The sequence below is a fragment of the Macaca fascicularis genome, chromosome 14, assembly GCF_037993035.2.
Source record: "Macaca fascicularis isolate 582-1 chromosome 14, T2T-MFA8v1.1".
Taxonomy (NCBI): Eukaryota; Metazoa; Chordata; class Mammalia; order Primates; family Cercopithecidae; genus Macaca; species Macaca fascicularis.
Genome location: NC_088388.1, coordinates 77,558,577 through 77,586,157, shown reverse-complemented (window position 1 = coordinate 77,586,157; position 27,581 = coordinate 77,558,577). Strand labels below are relative to the sequence as shown.

At 46.3% G+C, this 27,581-nt stretch overlaps 1 protein-coding gene across 18 annotated transcripts in view; it reads left to right on the top strand.

Annotated features, from left to right (window-relative positions):
- Positions 1 to 12,204, top strand: part of TENM4 (teneurin transmembrane protein 4) — a 791,957-nt gene extending 779,753 nt beyond the window's left edge. For all 18 annotated transcript variants that reach the window (XM_065528783.1, XM_074014900.1, XM_065528781.1 and 15 more), the window contains 2 exons: positions 3,901 to 4,043; positions 6,658 to 12,204. In XM_065528783.1, coding sequence (XP_065384855.1) covers positions 3,901 to 4,043; positions 6,658 to 7,416 — 902 coding nt within the window. In that variant the 3' untranslated portion in view covers positions 7,417 to 12,204. The remainder of the gene's footprint in view (positions 1 to 3,900; positions 4,044 to 6,657) is intronic.
- Positions 12,205 to 27,581: the final 15,377 nt, after the last annotated feature.

The following is a 27,581-nucleotide window of genomic DNA, read 5'->3' as shown; positions in this document are numbered from 1 at the left end:
ACATATGAAAGAGATTATTGGTTGGGTGTGGGGGCTCACACTTGTAATCCCAACACTTTGGGAGGCCGAGGTGGGCAGATCACTTGAGGTCAGGAGTTCAAGACCACCCTGGCCAATATGGTGAAATCCTGTCTCTACTAAAAATACAAAACTTAGCTGGGAGTGGTGGTGCACACCTGTAATCCCAACTACTTGGGAGGCTGAGGCAGGAGGATTGCTTCAACCTGGAATGCAGAGGTTGCAGTGAGTCAAGATTGTGCCACTGCACTCCAGCCTGGGTGACAGTGAGACCCTGTCAAAAAAAAAAAGGAAAGAAAGAAAGAGAGAGAGAGAGAAAGAGAGAGAGAAAGGAAGGGAAGGATGGAGGGAGGGAGGGAGGGGAGGGATTATTTTTGCCTACATTTCATCACTCCCCTGTGACAACACCAAACTCTGGGATGGATGAGTGAAGAGGAATTTTTTCACTTGAGGGAAATATCTACTTCTGATATGGTAAGAAGGAAGAGTAAAATTCCCAGCTCTTCAGAGGAGCACTGAAGAAAAACTTATGAATAAATTCATTTTCAGCATTTTTCCTAAAGGCATAATAGGGAAGTTTTCCACTTTCCATCACTTGTAATTAAGGCCCAGGCCTCTTCTCAGCCCCCTAGTTTCCTGAGAATTTGCAGTATTCCTTATAGAAGCTTTCCTTTGCAACTACAAATTCAGATGCAAGTTCTTAGCCTCAGGCAAAATGGCTTTATAGGGCATTTTTCCCTCCTGTTCTGTTTGTTTTAATTTCCCAAAGAACCATCTGCCACGATTTATAGAATCAAAGACTCTTAAAAACTCAGTGAGAAGAGGGACTTTGAAGAAAAGTTAGTCCAAGCTCCTTCTGTTAGAGAGGAGAAAATGGAGGTCCTGGGATGTGGAAGCATGGGTTGGGGGAAAATAGAGAAAATCTTCTGTGAGTGGGCACTGAGCTGTATTCTTCAAAATACATTAACTCTGCCAGGCGCAGTGGCTCACATCTGTAATCCCAGTACTTTGGGAGGCCAAGACAGGCAGATTGCTTAGACTGGGGGCGCCAAACCAGCCTGGGCAACATAGCGAGACCCCATATCTACAAAAAATTAGCTAGGCATGATGGCACACCTGTGGTCCTGGCTACTCTGGAGGCTGAGGTGGGAGAATCTCTTTAACCCATGCCACTCAACTCCAGCCTGGGTGACAGAGCAAGATCCTATCTCAAAAAAAGTTAAAATATATTAAATCCAGTAATTTATGTATAAGCTTAGAATAGCTGCTACCACACGATAACTGCCACCAAACGGTAACACTTTGTACTCTTCTCCATAAAAGTATGGTTAAAACCATTTCTACTGTCACTATTCAGATAAGGAAACGAAATCTCGAAGAAGTTAAGTAAACTGTCCAAGTTCACACAGTTTGTAAGTTGGGCAGCCAGAATTTGGACCTGGGTTTGTCTTGCTTCAACTACCATGTTCTTTCCTTTCTTTGATTTTGCCTACTAAGGCTGAAACGAGTAGAACGAAGCTCCAAAATTCCCTTTCTACCACCACTCCATCTCGGCACCACCAAGTTGCACACTCGGGAGAGGGGGCCCCGGACGACCTGAAAACAAAACAAAAACAAAGGCAAACATGAGGTTCTTGAATGGGATAGCAACATAGGACCCAGTGGTGACAGGGACACAGGTCACTCCCACCAATAGGATGAACTCAGTGGGTGGCAGGTGGCAATTTTGCCTAAACTTACCTATGTCTTAGTCTGTTTTATGCTGCCATAGAGGAATACCTGAGCATGGGTAATTTATAAGGAAAATAGACTCATGGGTAATTTATAAGGAACTAAGCTCACAGTTCTGAAGGTGGTATAAGCATGGCACCCGCATCTGCTCAGTGTCAGGAAGCTTTTATTCATAGTGGAAGGCAAGGGGAGCCAGTGTGACCATGGCAAGAGAGGTAGCAAGAGAGAAGGGAGGGGTGCCACGCCCTTTTAAACAACCAGCTCTTGCATGAACTAATAGAGCAAGAATTCACTCATTACCTCAGGGAGGGCACCACGCCATTCATGAAGGATCTGCCCTCATGACCCAAACTCCTCCCACTAGGCCACCTCCAATATTGGGGATCAATTTCACCATGAGATTTGGAGGGGACAAATATTCAAACTCTATCATCCTAGAAACTAAACAGGACCTCTGTGATCAGGGTTCTGTCTCTACTGGAAAGAAGCCAAAATCAGGCTTGGCTCTGAGGCTCAACTCAAAATCCTGCCTCCCCAAGACTTTGGATTCTTAGTCTTTGATCGACATCTGCTTTGGCATCTTCAGCTATGCCTTTTCAAGGAAGGCTGAGCCATGCTGGGACACGGGCTGTCTGTCTGTCTGTCTCCCTCTGGCCCCAGTTCACCTCCCACCTGCCATCTGAGGCTCTTCTTGCTCCAGCCACAGTCGTCCTTTCTGGCTGAGCTGCTCTCTGGTTACCTGAACACTCCCTGCACCCACACCTTCCCTCTCTAGGCCTTGCCTTGTACAGTCATCTTTGCCTGAAGTGCCCACTTCATCTCTGCCAGTGCCTGACAAAAATGGCACAGCTTTCAGTGTCTGGCTTAAATGCCACCTTCTGCATGTGGTCTTGTCAGCCTGTCTAAACGAAAGACTTCCACCTTCCTCTAATCTTTCCTTGTATCAAAGTTATTCATTCCCATGTCTCATCTCTCCTTCAGAGTTGTGAGGATGTGAGATGAGGGTCTGAATGGCACAGTCCTGGGCACAGAGAAGACACTCAGCAATAGTGGGCCAGGTGACTGGTCCTCTTCATTTCCTCATGTCTTGGCTTCCTGATTCCATTCTCCAGTGAGCCAGATGTTCATGGCAAAATCCTGTCTATCCCCACACCTAATAATTAGTGACCCCAAGGAATGTTATAAAATCAATTATTCCCATGCCTATGGGACTCGATCCCCAAGCCCAGTGTAAAGACTAGAAAATGAAGGGCGCCGGGTACGGTGGCTCACACCTGTGATCCCAGCACTTTGCGGGCCGAGGCAGGTGGATCACAAGGTCAGGAGTTCAAGACCAGCCTGGCCAAGATGGTGAAACCCCATCTCTACTAAAAATACAAAAATTAACTGGGCATGGGGGCAGGTGCCTGTAATCCCAGCTACTCAGGAGGCTGACACAGGGAATTGCTTGAACACAGGAGGCAGAGGTTGCAGTGAGCCAAGATCATGCCACTGCACTCCAGCCTGGGTAACAGAGCAAGACTGTCTCAAGAAAAAAAAGAAAATGAAGGCACAGGGAGGTTGTGGCATCCTTGGGCTTTCAGAGTAAATAAAAGGTAGAAGCAGAGGGAAGACTCTCTGATTGCAGCCTAGGCCATCTCTATAACCCATGGGACTTTAACCCTGAAGCTCTAATCACTGCACAGGGGGTGGGAGAGCAGGGGAGTGTGTTTCGTAAGTGAATTGTCTCATTGCAAGTCAATCATTAAAATCTTTCCTTTAGGTGGGTCTGGATGTCCTTTGTAAGTGTCTCCTATGGATGTTGGGGTAAAAGGGAGGGATCTTCATCTGTCAACAGCTGCCCCTGGGTATGAAGCTAGAGGTCCTGGGAGTTGAAGTGAAAAGAGCAAAGGAAGTCCAGAAACCTGGCTTCTATTTCAGTGTCATCACTCTTGGGTGTACTTGGGATTGGGATCGCTGAGTCCCAGGAGTACATTTGGCTTTCATAGAGTGAAACCATTTTCCAAAGTGTACGTAGCAGTTGACTCTCCCACCAGCAGCAATCCACACCCTCACCACCCGCTGCAGCTAACTGCAGGCTGTGTGATGGGGATGGGTCGTATCTGAGGTCCACTCACTCCACGGAGATGTTTCTGCTTCCCTCCCATCCAGATGTTAACAGCTGGCTGCTCACCTTTGGATTCCAGCTACACAACGTGATCCCTGGTTACCCCAAACCAGACATGGATGCCATGGAACCCTCCTATGAGCTCATCCACACACAGATGAAAACCCAGGAGTGGGACAACAGCAAGGTAATTCCTGCGCAAGGCTGCCACTCCTCAGGCCACTCAGACGTTGCAGGAGGGGGTCCCTTCAGCTTTTCAGAAAAGCGTGGGCCAGTGATAGACACCAATATGGTGCCTCCACAGCGCCTGCCAGAGACAGTTCAACAACTACTTAGTAACCCCACCACTAGTAAGCTGCTGGGGAAGCAGCCATGACCACACACAGACACTTACAAGCTGCAGTAAGGAGCTTTGTGTGTTACACTGAGTTTGGAGTTCCACAAAAATAATAAGCCTGTGTCACTATCCAGAACAAAAGCGCAGGGAGAGAAGGTGGGTTCTAAATAAAAATGTGACATTTTCTGAGTATTTCAGTGCACCTGGCCTTATGTGAGTTATTCTATGTAACTCACAAAGATCCCACAGCCGTATTGTTCTCATTTTACAGATTCGTGCCTGAGGCTTTCCCAGTGCCACATGGCAAGGAAGGGGTAGAGCTGGGATTCAAACCCAGATGTGCCTGTTCTGTATCCTCTTGCTTAGCACAGTGCCTGGCATATTGTAGGTGCTCAAAAAGACTCACTTGCTCTTGTCTCGCTTTTATAACCCAGTTTCAAAGACTCAGAATTGTATAGCTGGAAAGGTCTTTAAAAACAATCTCATCCCACCCGCTCACTTCAGGCATTCATTTGCTCATTTCTCCCCTCCCCACAAACCCAATCCATTCATAAATTCTCTATGAGAACCTGACTCTGTGCCAAGCCCCATGCTGTGCCCAGTGAACGCAGGGATGAATCAGGCAGAGACTAAGCCTTCAAGGGATGCTTGCCCAGGGGATGACAGACTAAGGAGCAAAGCAGGTTGCCAGATGGCTTGCTGCTGGTGGTCAGAAACCTTCACATCCACATTTCTTACTCCAGACTGATTCCGTTAGGCCTCAGCATGGCTCTCTCCTACCAGACCCCGGAGAATGGGATTCTGCACCTCTGTACGCTGGTGGCACTTCCCACACTGTATTTTAATACCTCTTTCTTGTCTCTCACTGGATTATGAGCCCCAAGAGGCTAAGTGCTAGGTCTCATATAGTACCCAGCATACAGGATAGCAAACAGTGGATGCATGGAACATTTTTGATAAATAAATAAATGGCTGAAAGAAGTAAACAGCCCAGACATTTCCCGATTTTACAGATGACGGTTTGAAAGCAGCAGAATTTGATAGAGAACCCAAGTCTGCCTGGTCCCAGAGCCCATTGTCTTTCTGCTGCCCAGCCTCTCCAGTTCCCACCACCCCCAGGCCCTGCCCAGATATCCTGGCATTTGCTCTTCCCAGGGCTGAGCACTGCAGCACAGCTCCTCCTCCCTCACGAGGCTCCCTTCGCACTCCAGAGAGCCCCAGTCTCTGACTGCCTGTCTGCCAACCTCGCCTATCAATGAATTATTGATTTCCGCCCTTGGCAAGCATCGGAGATCTTTGTTGTTGAGCACTCCAGCTTTCGTGAAACTCTAGGAAATAATTGTTCACAGACAGGGTTCTATTAATTATAAAGAGGACTTAATTTCAGTGAGAAGCCGATGGGCCTATTGCTAAAGCCATTTCCCTAACTTGCTGATTAGGCCCTGGAGCCTTCCTGAGTGTGGCTTCTCCAAGCTCCCTGAGCTACAGAAGGGACAGGTAGATGATACGCCAAGCTAGCAGGGCCCAACCTGTCCCCCAAAGCAGCCAAGAGGAGGGGCACCCCAGGAGCCCCAAGGAAGCACAGTGGGGCAGAGGCCTTCCTTGGAAATCAGATGTAAATGCAGTGGAGAGCAGTGAAGCAGGGTGGAAGGGTTAATATCAGTCACTGCCTCTCATGTTATGCCTTCTTGCCAAGAATGCATTTCTTGCCAATCCTCCGTCTGACGGCACCCTACCACTCCCACCCATCCTTCAGGTCCCAACTCAAGCCTGAGCCTGTCCTCAAACCCCACCTCCTCCATCTTCAGGCCAAGATTCTTCTCAGCTTTGTTTGCTCCTTCCTTCTCCAGCAGCCCTTGAAACTGAACCTCTAGAATTGGACAGGCTTGCATGTTGACTTATTATTAGTTGTATGACTGTGAGCCAGTGACAACCTCTTTGAGCCTTGGTTTCCTTAGACATGAAAGTGGAATCATGACAGCACCTACCGTATAAAGTTATTGTGAAGATCACTAAGATAATGAGTGGTAATTATTTGGCTCAAACATCAAGAAATGTTAGCTATAGCTATTACTAGTTCCTCTCTTAGGCCATCAGTGATCACATTTGATTGCAATTATTGTTGTCATATCTGTCCTTCCTCACTAAATGATGAGTTATTTAAGAGCAAGGATGATGTCTGATTCATTTTTGTGTCTCCAGTGCTCAGAAAAGGACCTGGCACAGGTTATGTGCCCCTTGAACAGTTTCTAAAAAGAAGGGTGGGTGAATGGATGGATGAAGGTCAGCAGATGTTCTGACCTTCTGGTGACCACCTGGATGTTCTGGTGGTCGGCGGTAGAGCTACATGCCGTAGGTTAATAAATATGTGTGGTTTTGACTTCATTATTTAAACTGATTTTCCAGGTTCTCAGGGGTTTTTCCCCTTTGTCTTATTCTCTCTCTCACTCTCCTCCCCCATCAGTCTATCCTCGGGGTACAATGTGAAGTACAGAAGCAGCTCAAGGCCTTCGTTACCTTAGAACGCTTTGACCAGCTCTATGGCTCCACAATCACCAGCTGCCAGCAGGCCCCAAAGACCAAGAAGTTTGCATCCAGTGGCTCAATCTTTGGCAAGGGGGTCAAGTTTGCCTTGAAGGATGGCCGAGTGACCACAGACATCATCAGTGTGGCCAACGAGGATGGGCGAAGGGTTGCTGCCATCTTGAACAATGCCCACTACCTAGAGAACCTGCACTTCACCATTGATGGGGTGGACACCCATTACTTTGTGAAACCAGGGCCTTCAGAAGGTGACCTGGCCATCCTGGGCCTCAGTGGGGGGCGGCGAACCCTGGAGAATGGGATCAACGTCACTGTGTCCCAGATCAACACAGTGCTTAATGGCAGGACTAGACGCTACACAGACATCCAGCTCCAGTATGGGGCACTGTGCTTGAACACACGCTACGGGACAACATTGGACGAGGAGAAGGCGCGGGTCCTGGAGCTGGCCCGGCAGAGAGCCGTGCGCCAGGCCTGGGCCCGTGAGCAGCAGAGACTGCGGGAAGGGGAGGAAGGCCTGCGGGCCTGGACAGAGGGGGAGAAGCAGCAGGTGCTGAGCACAGGGCGGGTGCAAGGCTACGACGGCTTTTTCGTGATCTCTGTCGAGCAGTACCCGGAACTGTCGGACAGCGCCAACAACATCCACTTCATGAGACAGAGCGAGATGGGCCGGAGGTGACAGAGAGGGCCGAGGCCTGGACTTCTTGCCAAAGACAGCTACTCTTTTGTGGCCACATACCTGACTGTGTTGTACTTTAAAAAAAAAAATTGATTTTTTAACAAGTGCAGAAACAAAAAGATACTGGTTGCATTGTAACTCATGCAACATCCTTTTTTTTAGAAAAGAAAAACACAAATTTGGCCTTCGCACATTTTTTGCAAAGAACAGAAGGTATTTTTTTCTGTAGTGTGATCACAATGAAAACTTTATTGTCTTTTGTTCCCTTTTTCCTCTAGGATTTTTCCCTTGTCGTTTGGGGTATGTAGCTCCTCTCTGAGATGCATCTCCTGGGGTGTCTCCTTGTCTGTCCCTAGATACCCAGTGTGATGTGGGACATGAATGTCTGTGCTAACTTGTCTCATGTGCAACCCTTTCTTCTTCGATTGGGGTCAGGCAGGAGTAAAGGGAGTGATGGGCCAGTACAATGCCCCTTCCAAGGGGGCCTGGGAGGACGGTCTGTAGGACCGGAGGCTCCTTGGCAGGGCTTCTGCAGAAGAGTGGTGGATTTCTTCTCACCATGTTCTGTGCCTCCAGAGGATCACAGATGGCTTCATCTTGCTCCAGGGAATTTCATGGTGGTGTTCAGCACCTTTTTTAAGCTGCCCCAACTCTTGTCCAAGCTTTCTATTTTGATGCTAAATGAAGCCCCCTACCCCTTTTGCAAATCCCGTGTAGTTGTCGGTGCCACCTCCATGCTGGGATAGAGAAAGTGTCTCCCAGGTCCTTTCCCCCAGACCGGTGACATAACGTCCTGGACTCAGAGCCCCATCCTCCCGGGAGGGAAAGCACCCAGGATGCCTGTGACTGGTTGGTCCTCCATGATGTTCCTGTTCATCTCCTCCTCCCTCCCAGAGCCAGATGTGAGAACCAGCACTGCACAGCAAGCCCTCAATGTAAGCACCATGTCCACGGAAGGGAAGGCCACCCACAGCAAAGGGATGGCAGTGGTGGTGAGGGCAGCAGCCTGCCTTCCGAGGCAAAGCCCTCTCTCTATGACTTTGAGTATCTTCCCTCCATTGCTCAGCCGCCGCCACTGAGACGTCGGAATGTGGAGGGAGGTGCTTGGTGGCCTTTGATTCTGGAAAAATGCTTAAGAAAAAAAGCCAGCCAAAGAGAGGAAGGCATGAGCCAAGCATCCTTCTAACCAGCTCCGGAAGTCCCATCTGCCTCCATGTACAAGCTGATCGCAGAGCTGGACTGGGGCAGGATGGGCTTCCAGGAAATTCCTGAAGTTCTGAATCAGCTTCCCCCCTAGAGAAGCCCAGCCAGTGTGTTTTTTAGTGGCAGGAAGAAAGGAGGGAAGAGCTGATGTGGTGTGGCCTGCCCGTGTCATGCAACCCCACCAGGAGCAGGGCAGTTCCCAAGGTGGGTACCCGTGGATCTGGGAGGCCAGGCTGGTGTGGTTCCTGTGAAGACCTGTGCCTGTGTCGTCAGGGAGAGGCCTGAGCCCTCGCAGCAGCAGGGACAGCCCATACCTGAAGAGCACACCCAAGCTGAGGCAGCAGCCAGCAGGCGGGGGAGCAGGGAGGGCAGGGGGAGTCACAGCCAGAGCTGGGAGCCCCTTGTTCAAGGATTCCATTCCTGGTTCATCCGCCTAATTACCATTGTCATTACCACTCACAGGAGTTCTCTGGGAGACGGGAGGGGAAGCCAAATGCTTCCTTTTAAGCTGGGCTTCTTAGAAAATGGAACTTTTATGGGTTACATTTACATTAAGTGTGGAAAATGAATTCTGAGTCTGAGCTATTCCCCGTGGAAACCTTGTTGGACTGATAAGCTCATGGCACCTCTATAGCCTTACTCACAGAGTCTTCAGAATATTACACGAGTTAATGAAACTGAGAAGGTCTCTGACTGCATGAGGATCGGAGCAGCATGTAGTCTGGGTTCTGCCTGGCAGAGGGAGGCATCCAAAACTTCTCGAGGAGAGGAGATTTCGCCTTACATCATCCCACTGGGATTAGAGGATGTGTTTCGCTAAGTGCTCTTCCTGTTTCCAAAAAAAAAAAAAGTCACACTGCCGCAGCAGTGAGCCTTGGCCTGCTTGTCCACTGGTTGCCCATTGCCCCTGGATCCAGAGCCCCACTAAGTCAGATACAGCGCTCCGCAGGCCTGCTGTGGGAGGCATGAGCTGGAGATCGGGGCTCCCATCTGGCAGGATCATTCTTGGATGAGATGGAAAACAGTTTGGCCTGAAGAACACAAGTTTTTTTTCTCCAGAAGGGACTTACGCCTCTCAAAATGTATTCTTCATACCAAGGGTCCTTGGGCAAAGTGCTCCTGCCCAGTCGATCAGTCCCATCCTGGCTGCCCGGTATCAGTGAAGACCTGCTGGGGATGTCTGCTCAGAGGTCAAGGGTGGCTTGTGGTCCACGGGAACCAGCTCCCTAGGCTTCCCCCATGCCCTGTCCCTCCTCCACAGCCCCCTCCCCAAAGGGATAGGGTGGACTTTTACGGATCAAAAACAGAGAATTATTGGGTATTTCATTTCTTTTTTTTTTTTTTCCATAGAGATGGGGTCTCACTGTGTTGCCCAGGCTGATCTCAAACTCCTGGCCTCAGGCAATCCACCTTGGCCTCCCAAAGTGCTGGGGTTACAGGTGTGAGCCACTGCACCTGGCCTGAGTGTTTGTTTCTTTAAAGGATCTTATATTTTTCCTGGGCTACATACCACCACAGCAGCCCGGCTTCTGTGGGGAGAGAAGTTGAAGGATCCTGAAGCTTTAGAAAAAGGATCTCAGCGGTGGCACAGGCAGTGTTATGTACCTCACCGTCACATTGGTGCTGTTGTATTGAAGGGGGTGCTTCTGGCCTTGGCCCTTTTGAGTTGGTTTCCATTTGGGCTGCAGGTGACTCAGTGCCTCCCTTCTCAAACTGTCCTCCTGCTGAGACCAGCAGTCCCAACCCCATGGCAAGGGTGAGTTTGAAGGCCTAACCCTATGCCTACGTAATAGGCTCCAAGCATCGACTCCCACACTGAGAACACCAGCCCTTTTGACACTCACCAACCAAATCTGTTCATTCGATAGAGTGACCAGGCCTCCCTCACCTGCCCAGGTGTATGATCCTACAGTTCCTGCCTTCTCTCCTACCCCACACAGCTGCCAACTGGTCCCGCATCCTCAGCCCCTCTGCCACCACCTTAAATAGGACTTTGCTGATTCCCCAACTTTGTTTTTTGTAGGATGAGATTTCTTTTTTACCCCACCCCCCACACTCCAAACAGACATTGCTGGAGGGCAGAGCTAGGACAACTGGAGGAACAGGAAGGCATGCCAGTAAATTACTCCCTTGTCAGCCTCTGACCCTCATCTCTCAGAATTGTTGGCTGAGAATTAACCCAAGGACCACACCAGTGCCTGATTTCTACTTAGGGAGAGAGGATTGGAAACAATCCCAAAGAAACTGAGGGTGAGAATGGCCAGGAGGTGTGTGTCCAAAAACCCAGGAGGGGCACAGAAGATGATGGCAAGGCAGACTGGGCAGTGTTTTGCAGACACAGAACAAAGAATCAGAATTTGAAAAAAGAAGAAAAGTACATCTTCTTAGCTGCGACTTTAAAGTATCACCTTTATAGATGGCAGGGATTTCCATTTCCATTTCCATCTAAGATTTCAATGTGAAATCTTAGAATGCAGTTTTACCACTTGCAGTCTTGTATTTGTGGTGGCCACGTGGTGAGGGCGGTGATGCTGAGCTTTCTGCCCAGGAGGAATGAGCTTTCGAGCTCTCAGCAGGGTGTCAGGCTTGGGGATTTGAGCATTCACTGCTCAAAGTCCAGGCTATTCTCCAGTCCTCAAGGCAGCCATTAAGCCCAAGAGCCGGTCCTGACCTGGGGACACGTCTCCTGAAGGATCCCAGAAAGAACCCAGTCTCTCCTTTCCCTTGGGGTCCTCGTTAGAAGGAAAACCTCTCTACTTAAGGCACATCATTCCCAGCTAGGTTTATACACTTGTCTATGTTTTATTGGAGGAAAGGGAATTAAAAAATAACTCTGCAGTTCAAGGCCCTTTAATTTAACCTTCCAAAAACAGCAAACTCATTTTAAAGACTCATTGCTGAGGTGATAGAGACAAACCTTATCCTCTCCAACCTTTACATTCGCAAAAACCATCCTTGTGTGCTTGACTGCCCCAGACAGTGGTGACTCTTAGGTTTCATTACGAATGTGGAAGATCAGAATGTGGGAAGGCCCGGGCGAGGGCCAATGTTGTGTTTCTTACCCCCTCTGGAATGCCAAAGGCAAGGTACTAGGTGACCTCCTGGTCCCCAAGAAAATGTGATTTATTCTGAGGGCGAACAGCCAAAGGAGGACTCAGCCTGGAGCAGGCTTGACCGTCCTGGCAGGAGCTGAGCCGCAGGTGTCTGGCAGTGCCCCAGCAGCCCTGGATTCATCCAACACCAGAATCCCACTTTTGTAAATCCACCTGTTGTTCTGAGGACCTCTGAACTAGCAGCTTCAGCAAAAGGAGTCTGTACCAAGCTGCCTCTGGATGACCAACACTGGAGACTCTGGCCTTACCATGTGGAAATCATTTTCCTGAAGTCTGGAACTAATTTTGAGAAGTTTTTTTCTCAACACTTTTGTGTTTCTAACACTGTATCTTGACTGTGTAAATACCAACAAGGCTGTAAATAAATGCAGATGTAGATACCTTCTAGAAAAAAAAAAAAAAAAGCATAAAAACAAAACCAGAAGTGATCCCGTGTAGCCTTCGTTGACAAATAAAGACTATTTTGTGTTTACAGGTGTCTGGTGGCCTTTGCTTGGAGAGAGAGGCTTCCTCTTGCCTGGCCCAGCCCCCAAGCCATCCTGGGTTTGTGCTTCCCTGCTGGCTGCTATCAGGATGACCTAGGAGAGAACTCAGCCCTAGGCCCCAGGGTCCCTCTTAAGCCCTCCAGGCCACAGCTCTGTCAAGAGGGATGTTCAGAGGGTCTCTATGATCCTGAAGCTTGACCTTGCAACTGCATGAGAGGAATAAATATCACAACTCCTCTGATATCACTAGTGCGGCATGGCTGCCCATCCCACTGCTGCCCTCGTTCAGGGACAGGCTGAAGGGGCCATGGAACCCAACCCTCCCAGAGGAGAGAGCCTTGCCCCACCACTGTGCACGCAGAGTCATCCACCATGCCACTGCCTTCCACAAAGGATGTGAGTGGTTGCACTTTAAAAATAAATGACTGTATATTCATGATACAAATAATTGTAACTACATAATACACCTTAGGAAACAAGAAAGGAAGAAAATTCCTTTGGGCTTTTCCCCCCTCTATGTGTTCTTAATGTTGTTGTTTTTTATTTAAGGTGTTGTCATCACAGCATACAGGTCATTTTTCACCCTGCTTTTCCCACTTAACCTCACGTTTAACCTATCAGCCCTGGCGGTCAGGGACAACAGCTGGTCTGTTGAAAGAGTACATGTGCTAAGCCCAGCTCCCTGGTGTGAATGGCAAACCTTATGAAAATTCAAATAATTGTCCTTTGAGGGCAGGAATTAGAATAGAAGTCCTCATCTCTTGCTTATCAGCCTCAGGGCTGGTCACCACCAGGTCCTCAGAGAAGGAGCTACAAGCTTTGAGACCCTTCCTTCCACCCAGGTCCCCATGGGTTCTCCAGGTCTTGCTGCCCAGACCATTGCACACAGGTGGGTCAGTGGCCCCAAGAGGCACTGACAATCTCGCTCTAGGAATCAAGCCAAATTGGGTGCAGAACGAAGCTCTAGTACTGTGTGATCTTTGGCAAGTCATTTAACCCCTGTAAGCCTTGGATTTTCCATCTATGTTGAGAGTATGGTGATATAGAACCCCCACCCCCGGTCACTGCTTAGAGCACTTAAAAGAACATGCAAGTAATGTAGCCCATGACTCAGAACACAGCAGACTTTCTCCAGTGTGAGTCATCCCCCTCACACCTCCCTCTCTCACTAGCCCACCCCACCTTCCAAAGTCTAGTACTATTTCCACTACACCAGTGGTTCTCGAACTTTGGGCTGCATCTAAATCACCCAGAAGTCTTATTAAAACACAGATGGCTAGGTTCCACCCCCAGAATTTCTGAATCAGTGGGTCTGGGTGCAGCCTTTTAATTTGCAATTCTAACAGGTTCCCAGGTGATTCTGATGCCCCATCAGGCTTGAGAGCCACTGCCAACTACACTATCCTTTATACTGTACAGAATAAGCCACTGAGCCTGGCACTTCAGATACCCTCAATCAATGACAAAACCCTCAATCAACGCCTCTTCTCTTCCACACATAGCTACAGTCTGCTGCATGGGTCATGCACCAGCCCACAGTTGTTTCTAGACTTTGGCCCACATGGGCCTTTGCACAAGCTGCTGCCTTGAGCCCAGCTGAAATAAACTCTTGCTGCTCATTCCCCTCTGGAAAGGCACTCCCTAAGCATCTGCCATGCATACGCCCTTTTCAAGACTGGATCATTCTTGGGTGTGAGCTCCTCCAGGCCAAAGAGGCTGTCTAATTTCCTGTGTGTTTCCCAGTACCCAAAACAGCTTCTCAGCCATGGGTCACCCTAAGGTCAGCTTTTGCTTTCCCTGAAGAGCCCACTCCCTCTGATGTATTTGAGAAAGAGGGCCTCGTCTCCTGTGCCCTTCCAAATTGGGCTGCCCGCTCCCCCCGCCCCCCCCGCCCCCCCCATCCCCACCCCCACCTCAGCCACTCTCCTCGCAAAGCTGCTGCAGCTGTGCACACACTCCTTGCAAAGCTGCTGCAGCTATGCAAGGCCCTCAGGAAGGAGGAAGAAGAACCAGGGCCCCTCCTTCCCCGCCGGCCTCAGGTCCTCAGGTCCCGCTAAAATCCTGCCCTCAAAGTTATGTAGGTGATTAGGACTTTGCTGATCCATCAGAGGCTGTGGAGAAAATTACAACATAGGAGGGAAAAGACCTTAAAAGTGAGTACCACTGTTTCTTTCTCATATCCAGAGAAGCGTCTAAGAAGTTAAACATGTTACGGAGGCTTCCCGCTTGGTCACATCCCACCTTGACCTTGTTCCTTGTCCTCATAGTCACCTCTGTGGGAGGCTCTCCTTCCAACCTTCACACTAGAAATCTCTCCCCAGACGCTGGGAAACTCCATCCATACACAAGGGCCCACCCCTACCCCCATCAGGCAATCTAGCAATTAATTTCTCAAGCCTGAATTAATCGGTCTGAAATAACCCCAGGGTGGGCCCCATTTCCCACCCCCAGACCAGCCCCCTTCCAACGTCTCATGGACAATGGAGTCGCAAATACATTCTTCATCCTTTCAAGAATCCAAAACATGTATGTGGAGATACACGCAAACACCTTGCAAGGACGAATATCACCTCTCAGGAGCAATGCAGCCTTAAACCCAAGGAGAGGAACAGAGCATTCTCCTATTTGCCTTGTAATCTACAAGCCCATCCTGTCCTAAAGGACATCAGAAGCTGCCATCGTATGTAGAGCTTTCAAAATACACCCACTCCCAGGACTACCAGACTTACGAATTGTACCCGTTAACTGGGCCAAGACTCAGTAGAGCTTTGAAATTCCTTCTGATGAATATCTAAGTTCTTAGGGTAACAACCTAGGATATAAGAATAGAGGAAATTGAGTCATTCCTTCAGATTCAGATATTTATTATATGACTGAGTGGATGGATGAGTAGAGAATGGATGATTGCATGGATAAATGCCATAGCCAGGCCCATGACAAGGTCTGGAGGAGGAATTATAGTCAACAGCCATTTAATGAGCACATTTAATGAGCACAAGATCCCAGCCTAAGCAGCCTCAGCATACTTAAAGATGTAAGACAGGACCCTTTGCTTATAAGCATCACCACTCAATCAGGGCGTCTAGAAAGATTCAGAAAACAGACTGTGATACTAAGGAACATGTGCTCTGTGTCACTATTCCAGAAGCCTCGGCATCCAAGCTTGCTGGAACCCAGAAATCTCAGAGAGGTGGCCTGAGGCCCACCCAGTGGACTCAAGAGGCTCCATTAGCTTGAGCTCAGTCTGGGGGCTGAGACACTGCCAGTTTTAAAGCAGCCAGGGCTCCAACACTACGGAGTGTGAGGGTGCAGACTGGATGGTGCAGGAGCAGAATTCTGTTGGCAGCAGAATCCCATCAACACTCAAGAGTCCAGTCCAGACCCTGGAGGTGTCAGTCCAGGCAGAGGGGCTAGAGGAACAAGCAGGGCAAGGTGATTACATGGCAGTGAGATGGGCACAAGTGCCCTGGTGTCCACACTCAGCTCACATGGGTTTGGTGGTGAGGAGAACCACGCTCTGGGGAACACAAGCTCATCACCTGCCCATAGCCATGATTCTGTGACAGCAGGACCAGCCCCAGCCCCCGCGTCCTGCCCATGGCTAAGGTTCCTAATGTGCTCTATCAGCCTGTGATTTGGGCTAAAAACTCAGCCTCCAGCTGGCTTGGGGGTGGAGAGAGGGGGAGTACCCGAGTGCTAAGAAAGTAGCTCCAACAAAACCCACTTTCCACGGTGCCAAAGGAGAACTCAGGAAGGGCTGAGTGAACAGAGGAAGGAATCCGAGAAAATTTCCTGGAAGAGGTGGATTTAGTGAGAAAAGATTAGATGAGAGGAAGGTGTGTTTTTCATGTGGACCTAGGGGAGCCTGGGCCTCCAAGCCCTACTTGTGGAAACCACGTCCAGGAGGCATGAAGCCAAAATTTCCTGGGGCTCCAATCCAGCATGTCTCCACTTTTTCCACACTGCAAAACCCATAATGGTTGATGTTTGATGCAGGACCCACTCCCATAGGTGTGCCTAGATTGGCGAGGACAAGGGTGTCGGTGATCTGCAAATCCCAGCAGGCAGGAACACCTCTTCTTTTTCCCCACTCATAAAGCATCTCAGAATGCAAACAAGAGAGAGAGATCACGTTACAGGGACAATTCTGAATGTATGCTAATTTATAGCAAAAATAATTTGCCAAGTAGTACTTTAGTATTCATAATGACTGACTCCTGGCCCATTGCTTCACTGTTTGTAGTAACACATAGACCAGGAACAATCGCTACCTCCATTTTTCTCCTCTTTCCATTGTGGGTCAGGGAGTTCCCCACCAACAGATCCTGAGATGAGGACGTGTCTGAAAGTAGGTTATTAGGAAGTGGTCCTAGGGAATATGGGTACACAAATAGAGATGAGGGACAGGAAAAAGGGCCGATCACAGGTGTGAAATCCAGCGAAGTTTCAGAAGAATAATTTTGGCTAAGTCCTGCAGGAGAGTTGTGGAAACAATCTAAGTCACACCTGGGAGTTTTCCACCTAGGGGCAGGCAGCTGGGCTTTTGACACCTCTGCACCTGCCAGTCATCAGTTAAGGGCTGCTCCTCAGACTGTCTTTACCCAGGCACTTCTAGCTCTCCGTGCACTCAGGAAAAATGAGCTCTGGCAGCCTGAGGACAGCCTGCCTACAAAGACTCCCAGGTGTTAGCTGCTGGGAATGAAAGCACACAGCCTTCATTTCGATCCAAGAGGGTTGAAAGAGTCTTGCAACATCTACTGAAATCTCATATCCTACACCACAGTAGGCACCTAGTAAATGCTGGTCGCTTATTGGTTAGCAAGGGATGCATCCAAGAGAACAGGACACAATCACAAGCATTAAAGATGATGCAGGGGTGGGACCCCACCTATTTTGTTTACCACCGTACCCCTGGTACCTGGCACAGGAACCTTGTATACATGTTTGTTGGATAAATGATGAATGGATCTCCCCATGGTGACGTTGTTATCTGAAAGCTTCTCCAGGTCTCCCTAGTTCCCTCCTTTAGTTCTTGCCTGACTCAGTTGATGCTGCCTGAGACCACACAGCACTCAGGAGGAGCTCACTGGGGCTTCATCACATGGTGACCCACCTCACTGAGCAAGTGCCACCCAACTGTTAGGCCCAACATCTGCCCTGTTCTCTCTAATCAGATGCTTCTGAGGACAAGCATTGTGGCTCAGTAGACACAACAGATGTGGGCTGCAGACCCAGTACTTCCTACATTTAATCTCATTTGAACCTACAACAAAATTCATGGTAGGTATTATTACCTTCCATTTTGCAGATGAGCTTTATAAGACCCAGAGATGGTTTGCACTATTAAGTGATAGAATCAGAGTCAGTCCAGATTTACCTAACTCCAAGTTCTAGGCCATTGATCTTACATCTTAAAGTTCAGGGGTAAGGGAGTTTCTGATGTGACAGGCTTCATACATTGACATCTGAAGATGGACAACCACCTTTTGAGTGGCCAGAGGGTGACCCATCCACAGACACAAGGATCACTGAGACTTTGCTCAACTCCAAATTTAGGGCTGGCTCCAAGGGCATGTGACCTGTGTAGTCACACAAGGCCCTGCGTTCAGAAAGGCCCACTCTTGGTTTAATGCTCTGCTGTTGCCATCTTGAAACACTTAATTTTTGAACAAGGTCCTATGTTTGTACTGGGCTGTGCAAGTTATGGAGGCAGCCCTGTCCATACTGCTTACCCAGTGTGAACAAACTTTCAGCATTCTAGGACATTCTCAAGAACCTGAGGCAGAGGAAGAGCCCTGGAGCCCCACAAAGGGGTGGGGAAGCTGTGGGCAGGAAAGCCTTTCCATACATGTCATGTCAGGACTGGATAGAAGCAGCCGAGACCTTCCCACCAACTCCAAGCCAGGAAACCCCCACTCAGTGGTAAACATCTAAGTCCATTAAGTGGAAAAGACTTGTAGGACATGTAGAGACTGTGGGGCACAAAGAAGCTGCAAACCAGTTCTGCCTAGGGGAGGATAAATCAGAGGAGGCTTCGAGAGGAAGGAAACCCCTTTACTGTTCAGAGAAAGAAATGAAGAAGAGCATTCCAGGTGAAGGGTGTAGTAGAGTTAAGGCACCAAGGTGTCCTGCAGGTGGCTTGGCACATCTCATGGGGGGGAGCCGGGGGAGGGGCCTTAAGAGTTAGGACTGAACAGGTGGGCAGAGGCCAATCAGGTGGGCTTGATTTTTCCTCCTTCTCCTCCAGTTTCCTTAAATATTCATGTACACACACCATGCACATTCTCCTGGGTTAGTCTCCATTTCCACCCAAAATCTTGCCAGATGGCTGGGAAGCATTTATATGAGAAGCTTTATTTTCTCTAGATAGGCGTTTTTCTGCTCTTCCACTCTACTGTACGGGGCAGGTGATGTACTTAACACACCCCTGATTTCTTCACATTGATAACGCCACCTAGTGGCCACCTGTCACACTCCCATTCCTCCAAGCTGATAGGCAGAAAAACATGGGTGAGATCTGGTAAGATCATAACCATCCCTTGTCCTGCTCCTGCACTTCCTAGAGTTCAGACGACCTCCATACGAGAACCCTTTTGACCTGTACAACAGTCCCAAGGTTCGGCAGTGACTCTCAGTTGATGCCCTAAAAGCACCTCACACTCTCACAACCAGAAAGGAAAAGGAGTAAAATTAGCTCTGGCAGTGCCTCCCTTCATTCTGCTCCCTGGGCCACTGTGAAGAGGATCCTTCAGTTCTGAATGTGCTGTCCCCAGCACCATGCAGACAACTACAGAGGCCACTGCTGGGTCTGAGGTTGGACAAAGGTGGACAAAACAGCACTCACGACTCATGGAGCTTGGAGAGATTTACCTTAGGCATCTTTAAACAATCAATGAAGCTAACAGCAATAACAAGCAGAACAAGGAGGAGGAGAAGGAGCTATTTCTTGAGAGCCATTCCCTCTACCAGACAACCACACTAGGCCTTTTACATTTCTTCCTTGAATGCATTTTTGTAAGTTCACTAAATCTTTCACAAAGCAAGGAAAGCTTCAGATGGCAATTAACATGTACTGGGTGCCTACAATATGTCAAGCAATTTCCTAGGCACTTTGAATGCCTTTGCTTATTTCTTACCACAGTACAACAAGAGAGGTACTATTAGTATCCAGTTTTCAGGTGAAGAAGCAGGCACTTGCCAAGGGCATGCAGCAAGCAGCTGGAGGAACTGGGAGTTGAAGCTGAGCAACCTAGTTCCAGGCTTGCACTATTCGTCACTACCAAGACTCCCTCCTAGGCTGAGACAAAAAGAAAATGTGTACATCCTGTCCTAGAATTTACTGGTCTACTTAGGAAGAGAGATATAGAACTGAAGATCAATAATGCATTCACTTATTTACTCATTCTGCAAACTTTCCCTCAAAGACATATTACGCCAGGTGTGGATGAGTGTGTAGGTGTTAATTCCCTCAGTTTGATGGGAAGAGAAGCTAAGCCAGGTTGTACCTGCACACCAGTGATTCAGGATGAGGCAGCAGGCAATGGGACTCACAAGATAAGAAACGGAGTTTGGAGACAGCTGGCCAGGAAGTGTCCAAGCCCTGGTCTAATGGGGTCTGAAGAATACCTCTCCGCCCAGCAGATGAGGAATTCTCAGCAAACTGCTAGCCCTTATTATATCTAAAAAGCTCTACCAATTCTCCAGCCTGGATGACAGAGCAACTCCGTCTCAAAAAAAAAAAAAAAAAAGTTCCACCAATTCTCTTCCTTTAGCTTTATGCCTCCTACCTAGGAAGAGAAGGTGAATACTGTCTGATGGGTCAAGTAGGACCTAGCTTCTTACGACAAAAACAGGACTTGCTCTTCCTGGGTCCAAAGCTCCAGATAAACTGGCCTGAGCTGCCATCTACCGACCAACTGTGCACACTGCAGCAGATACTGCCAAGGCCACCTTCTTGACAGGTGCAGAGTGATGGAGGCCTAAAGTGGCTGAATTCCTTAACTGTTAAGATGGGGCAGGCTGTCATCTCCTAGTGTGTTACAAACAAAAGGAGACTGAGACTCTGAGAGGTGGCACAAGGTAGGAATCGTTTCCATTTACCATTTGTCAGGCACTGTGAAAGCACTTCACATTGCTCATCTAATTGAATCTCCTTAAGACTCTCGTGAGTACTATTACTTATCCCCCCTTTATTTGTTGTGTTTCTAAAGTCTCTCCATTCTGTAATTGTTTTTCCTTCTTTTTAATGCTATTTGTTTATTAAAGAAAAAGGTTATTTGTACTCCTGGATGTCTCACAACCTGCATTTAGTGGATAGTTCTTCGTGGTGTCACTTGTTCTCAGGCCTCATAATTCCTAGAAGCTGGCATGTAGCGCTAAAGGCTTAATTAAATTCAGGTTCAATTGCTTTAAGCAAGACCAACTCATATGTACTTTCTATTACATCTAATCTGGGGCACATAGTGTTTGATTATTCTACTTCTAGTGATAAGATTTGATGATGTTAAATTTTTAAAAAATGCTGACTTCTTAGTCTATTAATCCTTCATTGACCGGAACTCTTCTTTAAATAAGTAAAACACCCAAGTAAGGTGGAGCAGCTAGAGAACCTGCACAGGCTGCATAGAGCAGCTACGTGGCACCGAAAAGCAAATAGTGGCAGCCAGATTGGAGAAGAACAAACTTTGGAGGGCCACTGAATAGGCAGAATTCACCTCCCTTTTCCACTCTGGCATCCCCCCACCTTGCCTCAGGTAGTTAAAAGTCCAGAGGTGGGCATCCAAGAGAAACCTCTATTTCACCTCAAGGAGTAGGAAGGGGCCCCCTGAGAGTGGCAGCATTAACAGTGGAGGCCCATAGACATGGGGGAAGCTTCTCTCTGATGAGGAGCGGGGGTGTCAAGAGTATGGGTGAATCTCCACTACATTTTCTGTCCTTTCACCAATCGGTCCCAGATGCAGATGCAGTAGTTGCAGCAAGTGTGTGTCAGAGAGAGGCAAATAAAGCCTGAGATTTCTGGCTGGAAAACCTAAAATATGGGCCTCAGGGAAATGAAAAATACCAAGGGAGATGGTGGTGATGGAGAAGCTCAAGATAGTGGTAAAGTTGTTTGTGAATGCCCAGACTCATCCCTGGGCATCACATGCATAGATCTGACCCTAAGCAATATGCCATAAACTTTGAGAACTGAACTAAGAATAGTCCATGGCCCTGGTCCCAGACTGCCCATTGGGTGGCACACATGCAGAACAGATTTGAATAGCCTGACAGTGTCTTGGAAAACCAGGCAGACATTGAAACCACAATCTATAGAATGTTGGTCAAAACTTAACGTTCTGAACCCAACCTAGTCAAATGCTTGCAAAAAAAAAAAAAAAAAAAAAAAAAGAACGAGAGAGAAAAAAGCTCTCCATAGAATTAAGATCCAGCGTTATAACATTTGAAATAGTCAAGACACTTGGCCTATGAGGAAAATCTTAGCCAATACTGAGATGACACATATGTTGACCTTATCTACGAAAGACTAAAGCAGCTCATACAAAAGTGCTCCAAACGTGGGAAGGAATATACTTGAAACAAATGAAAGGTATGAAGTCTCAGAAAAGAAAGAAAAGATCTAAAGAAAAACCAAATGAAAATCTGACAACTAAAAAAATACAATGACCAAAAGTTTAAACACTCATTGGATGGGTTCAATATGGCAGAAGGGAGATGACAGAAAAAGAATGAATCAACTTGGAGACAGACATTTTAAAGTAGCCAATTTGAACAACACAGAAGAAAAAAGACTGGAGAAAATGAATACAGCCTCAGGGATGTGCGGGACCCCATGAAAACGTCTAATTGTGCCATTTGAGTCAGAGAAAGAGAAGAGACAGTGCAGTGCAGAAAACATGCTTAAAGAAATAAAAACTGAAAACTTTCCAAATTTGGAGAAAAACAAAACTAACAGATTCAGGAAGCCCCAGAAACTCCAAGCAAGACAAATTCAAAGAAATTCCTTCCTAGGCATTATAACCAAACTACTGAAACTAAAAACAAGAAAAAAAAAAAGAGGCCAGCAGTGGTGGCTTACACCTGTAATCCCAACACTTTGGGAGGCCGAGGCTGGCAGATCACGAGGTCAGGAGATCGAGACCATCCTGGCTAAGACGGTGAAACCACGTCTCTACTAAAAATACAAAAAATTAGCCGGGTGTGGTGGCGGGCGCCTGTAGTCCCAGCTACTCCGGAGGCTGAGGCAGGAGAATGGTGTGAACCCGGGAGGCAGAGGTTGCAGTGAGCCGAGATCACGCCACTGCGCTCCAGCCTGGGCAACAGAGCAAGACTCCATCTCAAAAAAAAAAAAAAGAAAACATCTGGAGAAAAATAACACGTTACTTATATGGAAACAGTGATTCAAGTGACTGTGAACTTTTCATCAGAACCCATGAAAGCCAAAAGACAGAACATTCTAAAGTGTTCAAAGAAAACAAATGTCAACTCAGAATTCTAAGTCCACTGAAAATAACCTTCAGGAATGAAGGTAAAAGTAAGAATTCACAAATGGAGTAAAACTAAGAGAATTTTTCATCAGCAATCAGCTCTGCAACAACTTCTCAGGGAAGTTCTTCAGACAAAGGAAATGATAATTGGACAGAACACTTGGAACATCAGGAGTTGAAAAAGAGTAACAAAAATTGATAATTGTATACACATGACAGATTATTCTTCTCTTAAGTACCTTAAAATATGTTTCATTGTTGAAAGTAAAAGAGTCTGAAAGTAAAAGGGTCTCATAGGGTTTCAGTACAGAGGAGGGAGGGTAAAAACAACTATATAATACTATTTCTGCATTCCACTTGAAGTAGTGAATATTTATTTCCTTTTTTTTTCTTATTTTTTATTATACTTTAAGTCCTGGGGTACATGTTCACAATGTGCAGGTTTGTTACATGTGTATACATATGCCATGTTGGTGTGCTGCACCCATTAACTCCTCATTTACATTAGGTATATCTCCTAATGCTATCCCTCCCCCCTCCCCCCACCCGACGACAGGCCCCGGTGTGTGATGTTCCCCTTCCTGTGTCCAAGTGTTCTCATTGTTCAATTCACACCTATGAGTGAGAAAATGCAGTGTTTGGTTTTCTGTTCTTGCGATAGTTTGCTGAGAATGATGGTTTCCAGCTGCATCCATGTCCCTACAAAGGACATGAACTCATCCTTTTTTATGGCTGCATAGTATTCCATGGTGTATATCTGCCACATTTTCTTAATCCAGTCTGTCACTGATGGACATTTGGGTTGATTCCAAGTCTTTGCTATTGTGAATAGTGCTGCAGTAAACATACGTGTGCATGTGTCTTTATAACAGCATGATTTATAATCCTTTGGGTATATACCCAGTAATGGGATGGCTGGGTCAAATGGTATTTCTAGTTCTAGATCCTTGAGGAATCACCACTCTGTCTTCCACAATAGTTGAACTAGTTTACAGTCCCACCAACAGTGTAAAAGTGTTCCTATTTCTCCACATCCTCTCCAGCACCTGTTGTTTCCTGACTTTTTAATGATTGCCATTCTAACTGGCATGAGATGGTATATCATTGTGGTCTTTACTTGCATTTCTCTGATGGCGAGTGATGATGAGCATTTTTTTATGCATCTGTTGGCTGCATGAATGTCTTATTTTGAGAAGTGTCTGTTCAAATCCTCTGCCCACTTTTTGATGGGGTTGTTTGTTTTTCTCTTGTAAATTTATTTGAGTTCTTTGTAGGTTCTAGATATTAGCCCTTTGTCTGATGAGTAGATTGCAAAATTTTTTTCCCATTCTGTAGGTTGCCTGTTCACTCTGATGGTAGTTTCTTTTGCTGTGCAGAAGCTCTTTAGTTTAATTAGATCCCATTTGTCAATTTTGGCTTTTGTTGCCATTGCTTTTAGTGTTTTAGACATGAAGTCCTTGCCCATGCCTATGTCCTGAATGTTATTGCCTGGTTTTCTTCTAGGGTTTTTATGGTTTTAGGTCTGACATAAAAGTCTCTAATCCATCTTGAATTAATTTTTGTATAAGGTCTGTAAGTAAGGAATCCAGTTTCAGCTTTCTACATATGTATAGCCAGTTTTCCCAGCACCATTTATTAAATAGGGAATCCTTTCCCTGTTTCTTGTTTTTGTCAGGGTTGTCAAAGATCAGATTGTTATGAATGTGTGGTATTGTTTCTGAGGGCTCTGTTCTGTTCCATTGGTCTATATCTCTGTTTTGGTACCAGTACCATGCTGTTTTGGTTACTGTAGCCTTGTAGTATAGTTTGAAGTCAGGTAGTGTTATGCCTCCAGCTTTTTTCTTTTGGCTTAGGATTGTGTTGGCACTGCGGGCTCTTTTTTTGGTTCCATATGAGCTTTAAAGTAGTCTTTTCCAATTCTGTGAAGAAAGTCATTGGTCGCTTAATGGGGATGGCATTGAATCTATAAATTACCTCGGGCAGTATGGCCATTTTCACGATATTGATTCTTGCTATCCATGAGCATGGAATGTTCTTCCATTTGTTTGTGTCCGCTTTTATTTCATTGAGCAGTGGTTTGTAGTTCTTCTTGAAGAGGTCCTTTATATCCCTTGTAAGTTGGATTCCTAGGTATTTTATTCTCTTTGAAGCAATTGTGAATGGGGGTTCACTCATGATTTGGCTCTCTTTTTGTCTGTTATTTGGTGTATAAGAATGCTTGTGATTTTTGCTCATTGATTTTGTATCCTGAGACTTTGCTGAAGTTGCTTATCAGCTTAAGGAGATTTTGGGCTGAGATGATGGGGTTTTCTAAATCTACAATCATGTCATCTGCAAACAGGGACAATTTGACTTCTTCTTTTCCTAATTGAATACCTTTTATTTCTTTCTCCTGCCTGATTGTCCTGGCCAGAACTTCCAACACTATGTTGAATAGGAGTGGTAAGAGAGGGCATCCCTGTCTTGTGCCAGTTTTCAAAGGGAATGCTTCCAGTTATTGCCCATTCAGTATGCTATTGGCTGTGGGTTTGTCATAAATACCTCATATTATTTTGAGATACGTTCCATCAATACCGAATTTATTGAGAGTTTTTAGCACAAAGGGCTGTTGAATTTTGTCAAAGGCCTTTTCTACATCTATTGAGATAATCATGTGGTTTTTGTCTTTGGTTCTGTTTATATACTGGATTACGTTTATTGATTTGCATATGTTGAACCAACCTTGCATCCCAGAGATGAAGCCCACTTGATCATGGTGGATAAGCTTTGTGAGGTGCTGCTGGATTCGGTTTACCAGTATTTTATTGAGGATTTTTGCATTGATGTTCATCAGGGAGATTGGTCTAAAATTCTCTTTTTTTGTTATGTCTCTGCCAGGCTTTGGTATCAGGATGATGTTGGCCTCATAAAATGAGTTAGGGAGGATTCCCTCTTTTTCTATTTTTTGGAATAGTTTCAGAAGGAATGGTACCAGCTCCTCCTTGTACCTCTGGTAGAATTCGCCTGTGAATCCGTCTGGTCCTGGACATTTTTTGGTTGGTAGGCTATTAATTATTGCCTCAATTTCAGAGCCTGCTATTGGTCTATTCAGGGATTCAGCTTCTTCCTGGTTTAGTCTTGGGAGAGTGTATGTGTCCAGGAATTTATTCATTTCTTCTAGGCTTTCTAGTTTATTTGCATAGAGGTGTTTATAGTATTCTCTGATGGTAGTATGCATTTCTGTGGGGTCGGTGGTGATATCCCCTTTATCATTTTTTATTGTATCTATTCGATTCTTCTCTCTTTTCTTCTTTATTAGTCTTGCTAGTGGTCTCTCAATTTTGTTGATCTTTTCAAAAACCAGTTCCTGGATTCATTGATTTTTTTGAAGGGTTTTTTGTCTCTCTATCTCGTTCAGTTCTGCTCTGATTTTAGTTATTTCTTGCCTCTGCTAGCTTTTGAATGTGTTTGCTCTTACTTCTCTAGTTCTTTTAATTGTGATGTTAGGGTGTCAATTTTAGATCTTTCCTGCTCTCTCTTGTGGGCATTTAGTGCTATAAATTTCCCTGTACACACTGCTTTAAATGTGTCCCAGAGATACTGGTATGTTGTATCTTTGTTCTCACTGGTTTCAAAGAACTTCTTTATTTCTGCCTTCATTTCGTTATGTACCCAGTAGTCATTCAGGAACAGGTTGTTCAGTTTCCATGTAGTTGAGCGGTTTTGATTGAGTTTCTTAATCCTGAGTTCTAGTTTGATTGCACTGTGGTCTGAAAGACAGTTTGTTATAATTTCTGTTCTTTTACATTTGCTGAGGAGTGCTTTACTTCCAACTATGTGGTCAATTTTGGAATAAGTGTGATGTGGTGCTGAGAAGAATGTATATTCTGCTGATTTGGGCTGGAGAGTTCTGTAGATGTCTATTAGGTCTGCTTGCTGCAGAGATGAGTTCAATTCCTGGATATCCTTGTTAACTTTCTGTCTCGTTGATCTGTCTAATGTTGACAGTGGAGTGTTGAAGTCTCCCATTATTATTGTGTGGGAGTCTAAGTCTCTTTGTAAGTCTCTAAGGACTTGATTTATGAATCTGGGTGCTCCTGTATTGAGTGCATATATATTTAGGATAGTTAGCTCTTCCTGTTGAATTGATCCCTTTACCATTATGTAATGGCCTTCTTTGTCTCTTTTGATCTTTGTTGGTTTAAAGTCTGTTTTATCAGAGACTAGGATTGCAACCTCTGCCTTTTTTTGTTTTCCATTTGCTTGGCAGATCTTCCTCCATCCCTTTATTTTGAGCCTATGTGTGTCTCTGCACGTGAGATGGGTCTCCTGAATACAGCACACTGATGGGTCTTGACTCTTTATCCAATTTGCCAGTCTGTGTCTTTTAATTGGAGCATTTAGCCCATTTACATTTAAGGTTAATATTGTTGTGTGTGAATTTGATCTTGTTGTTATGGTGTTAGCTGGTTATTTTGCTCGTTAGTTGATGCAGTTTCTTCCTAGCATCAATAGTCTTTACATTTTGGCATGTTTTTGCAGTGGCTGGTACCAGTTGTTCCTTTCCATGTTTAGTGCTTCCTTCAGGAGCTCTTGTAGGGCAGAGCTAGTGGTGACAAAATCTCTCAACATTTGCTTGTCTGTAAAGGATTTTATTTCTCCTTCACTTATGAAACTTAGCTTGGCTGGATATGAAATTCAGTGTTGAAAATTCTTTTCTTTAAGAATGTTGAATATTGGCCCCCACTCTCTTCTGGCTTATAGAGTTTCTGCTGAGAGATCTGCTGTTAGTCGGATGGGCTTCCCTTTGTGGGTAACCTGACCTTTCTCTCTGGCTGCCCTAAACATTTTTTCCTTCATTTCATCTTTGGTGAATCTGACAATTATGTGTCTTGGAGTTG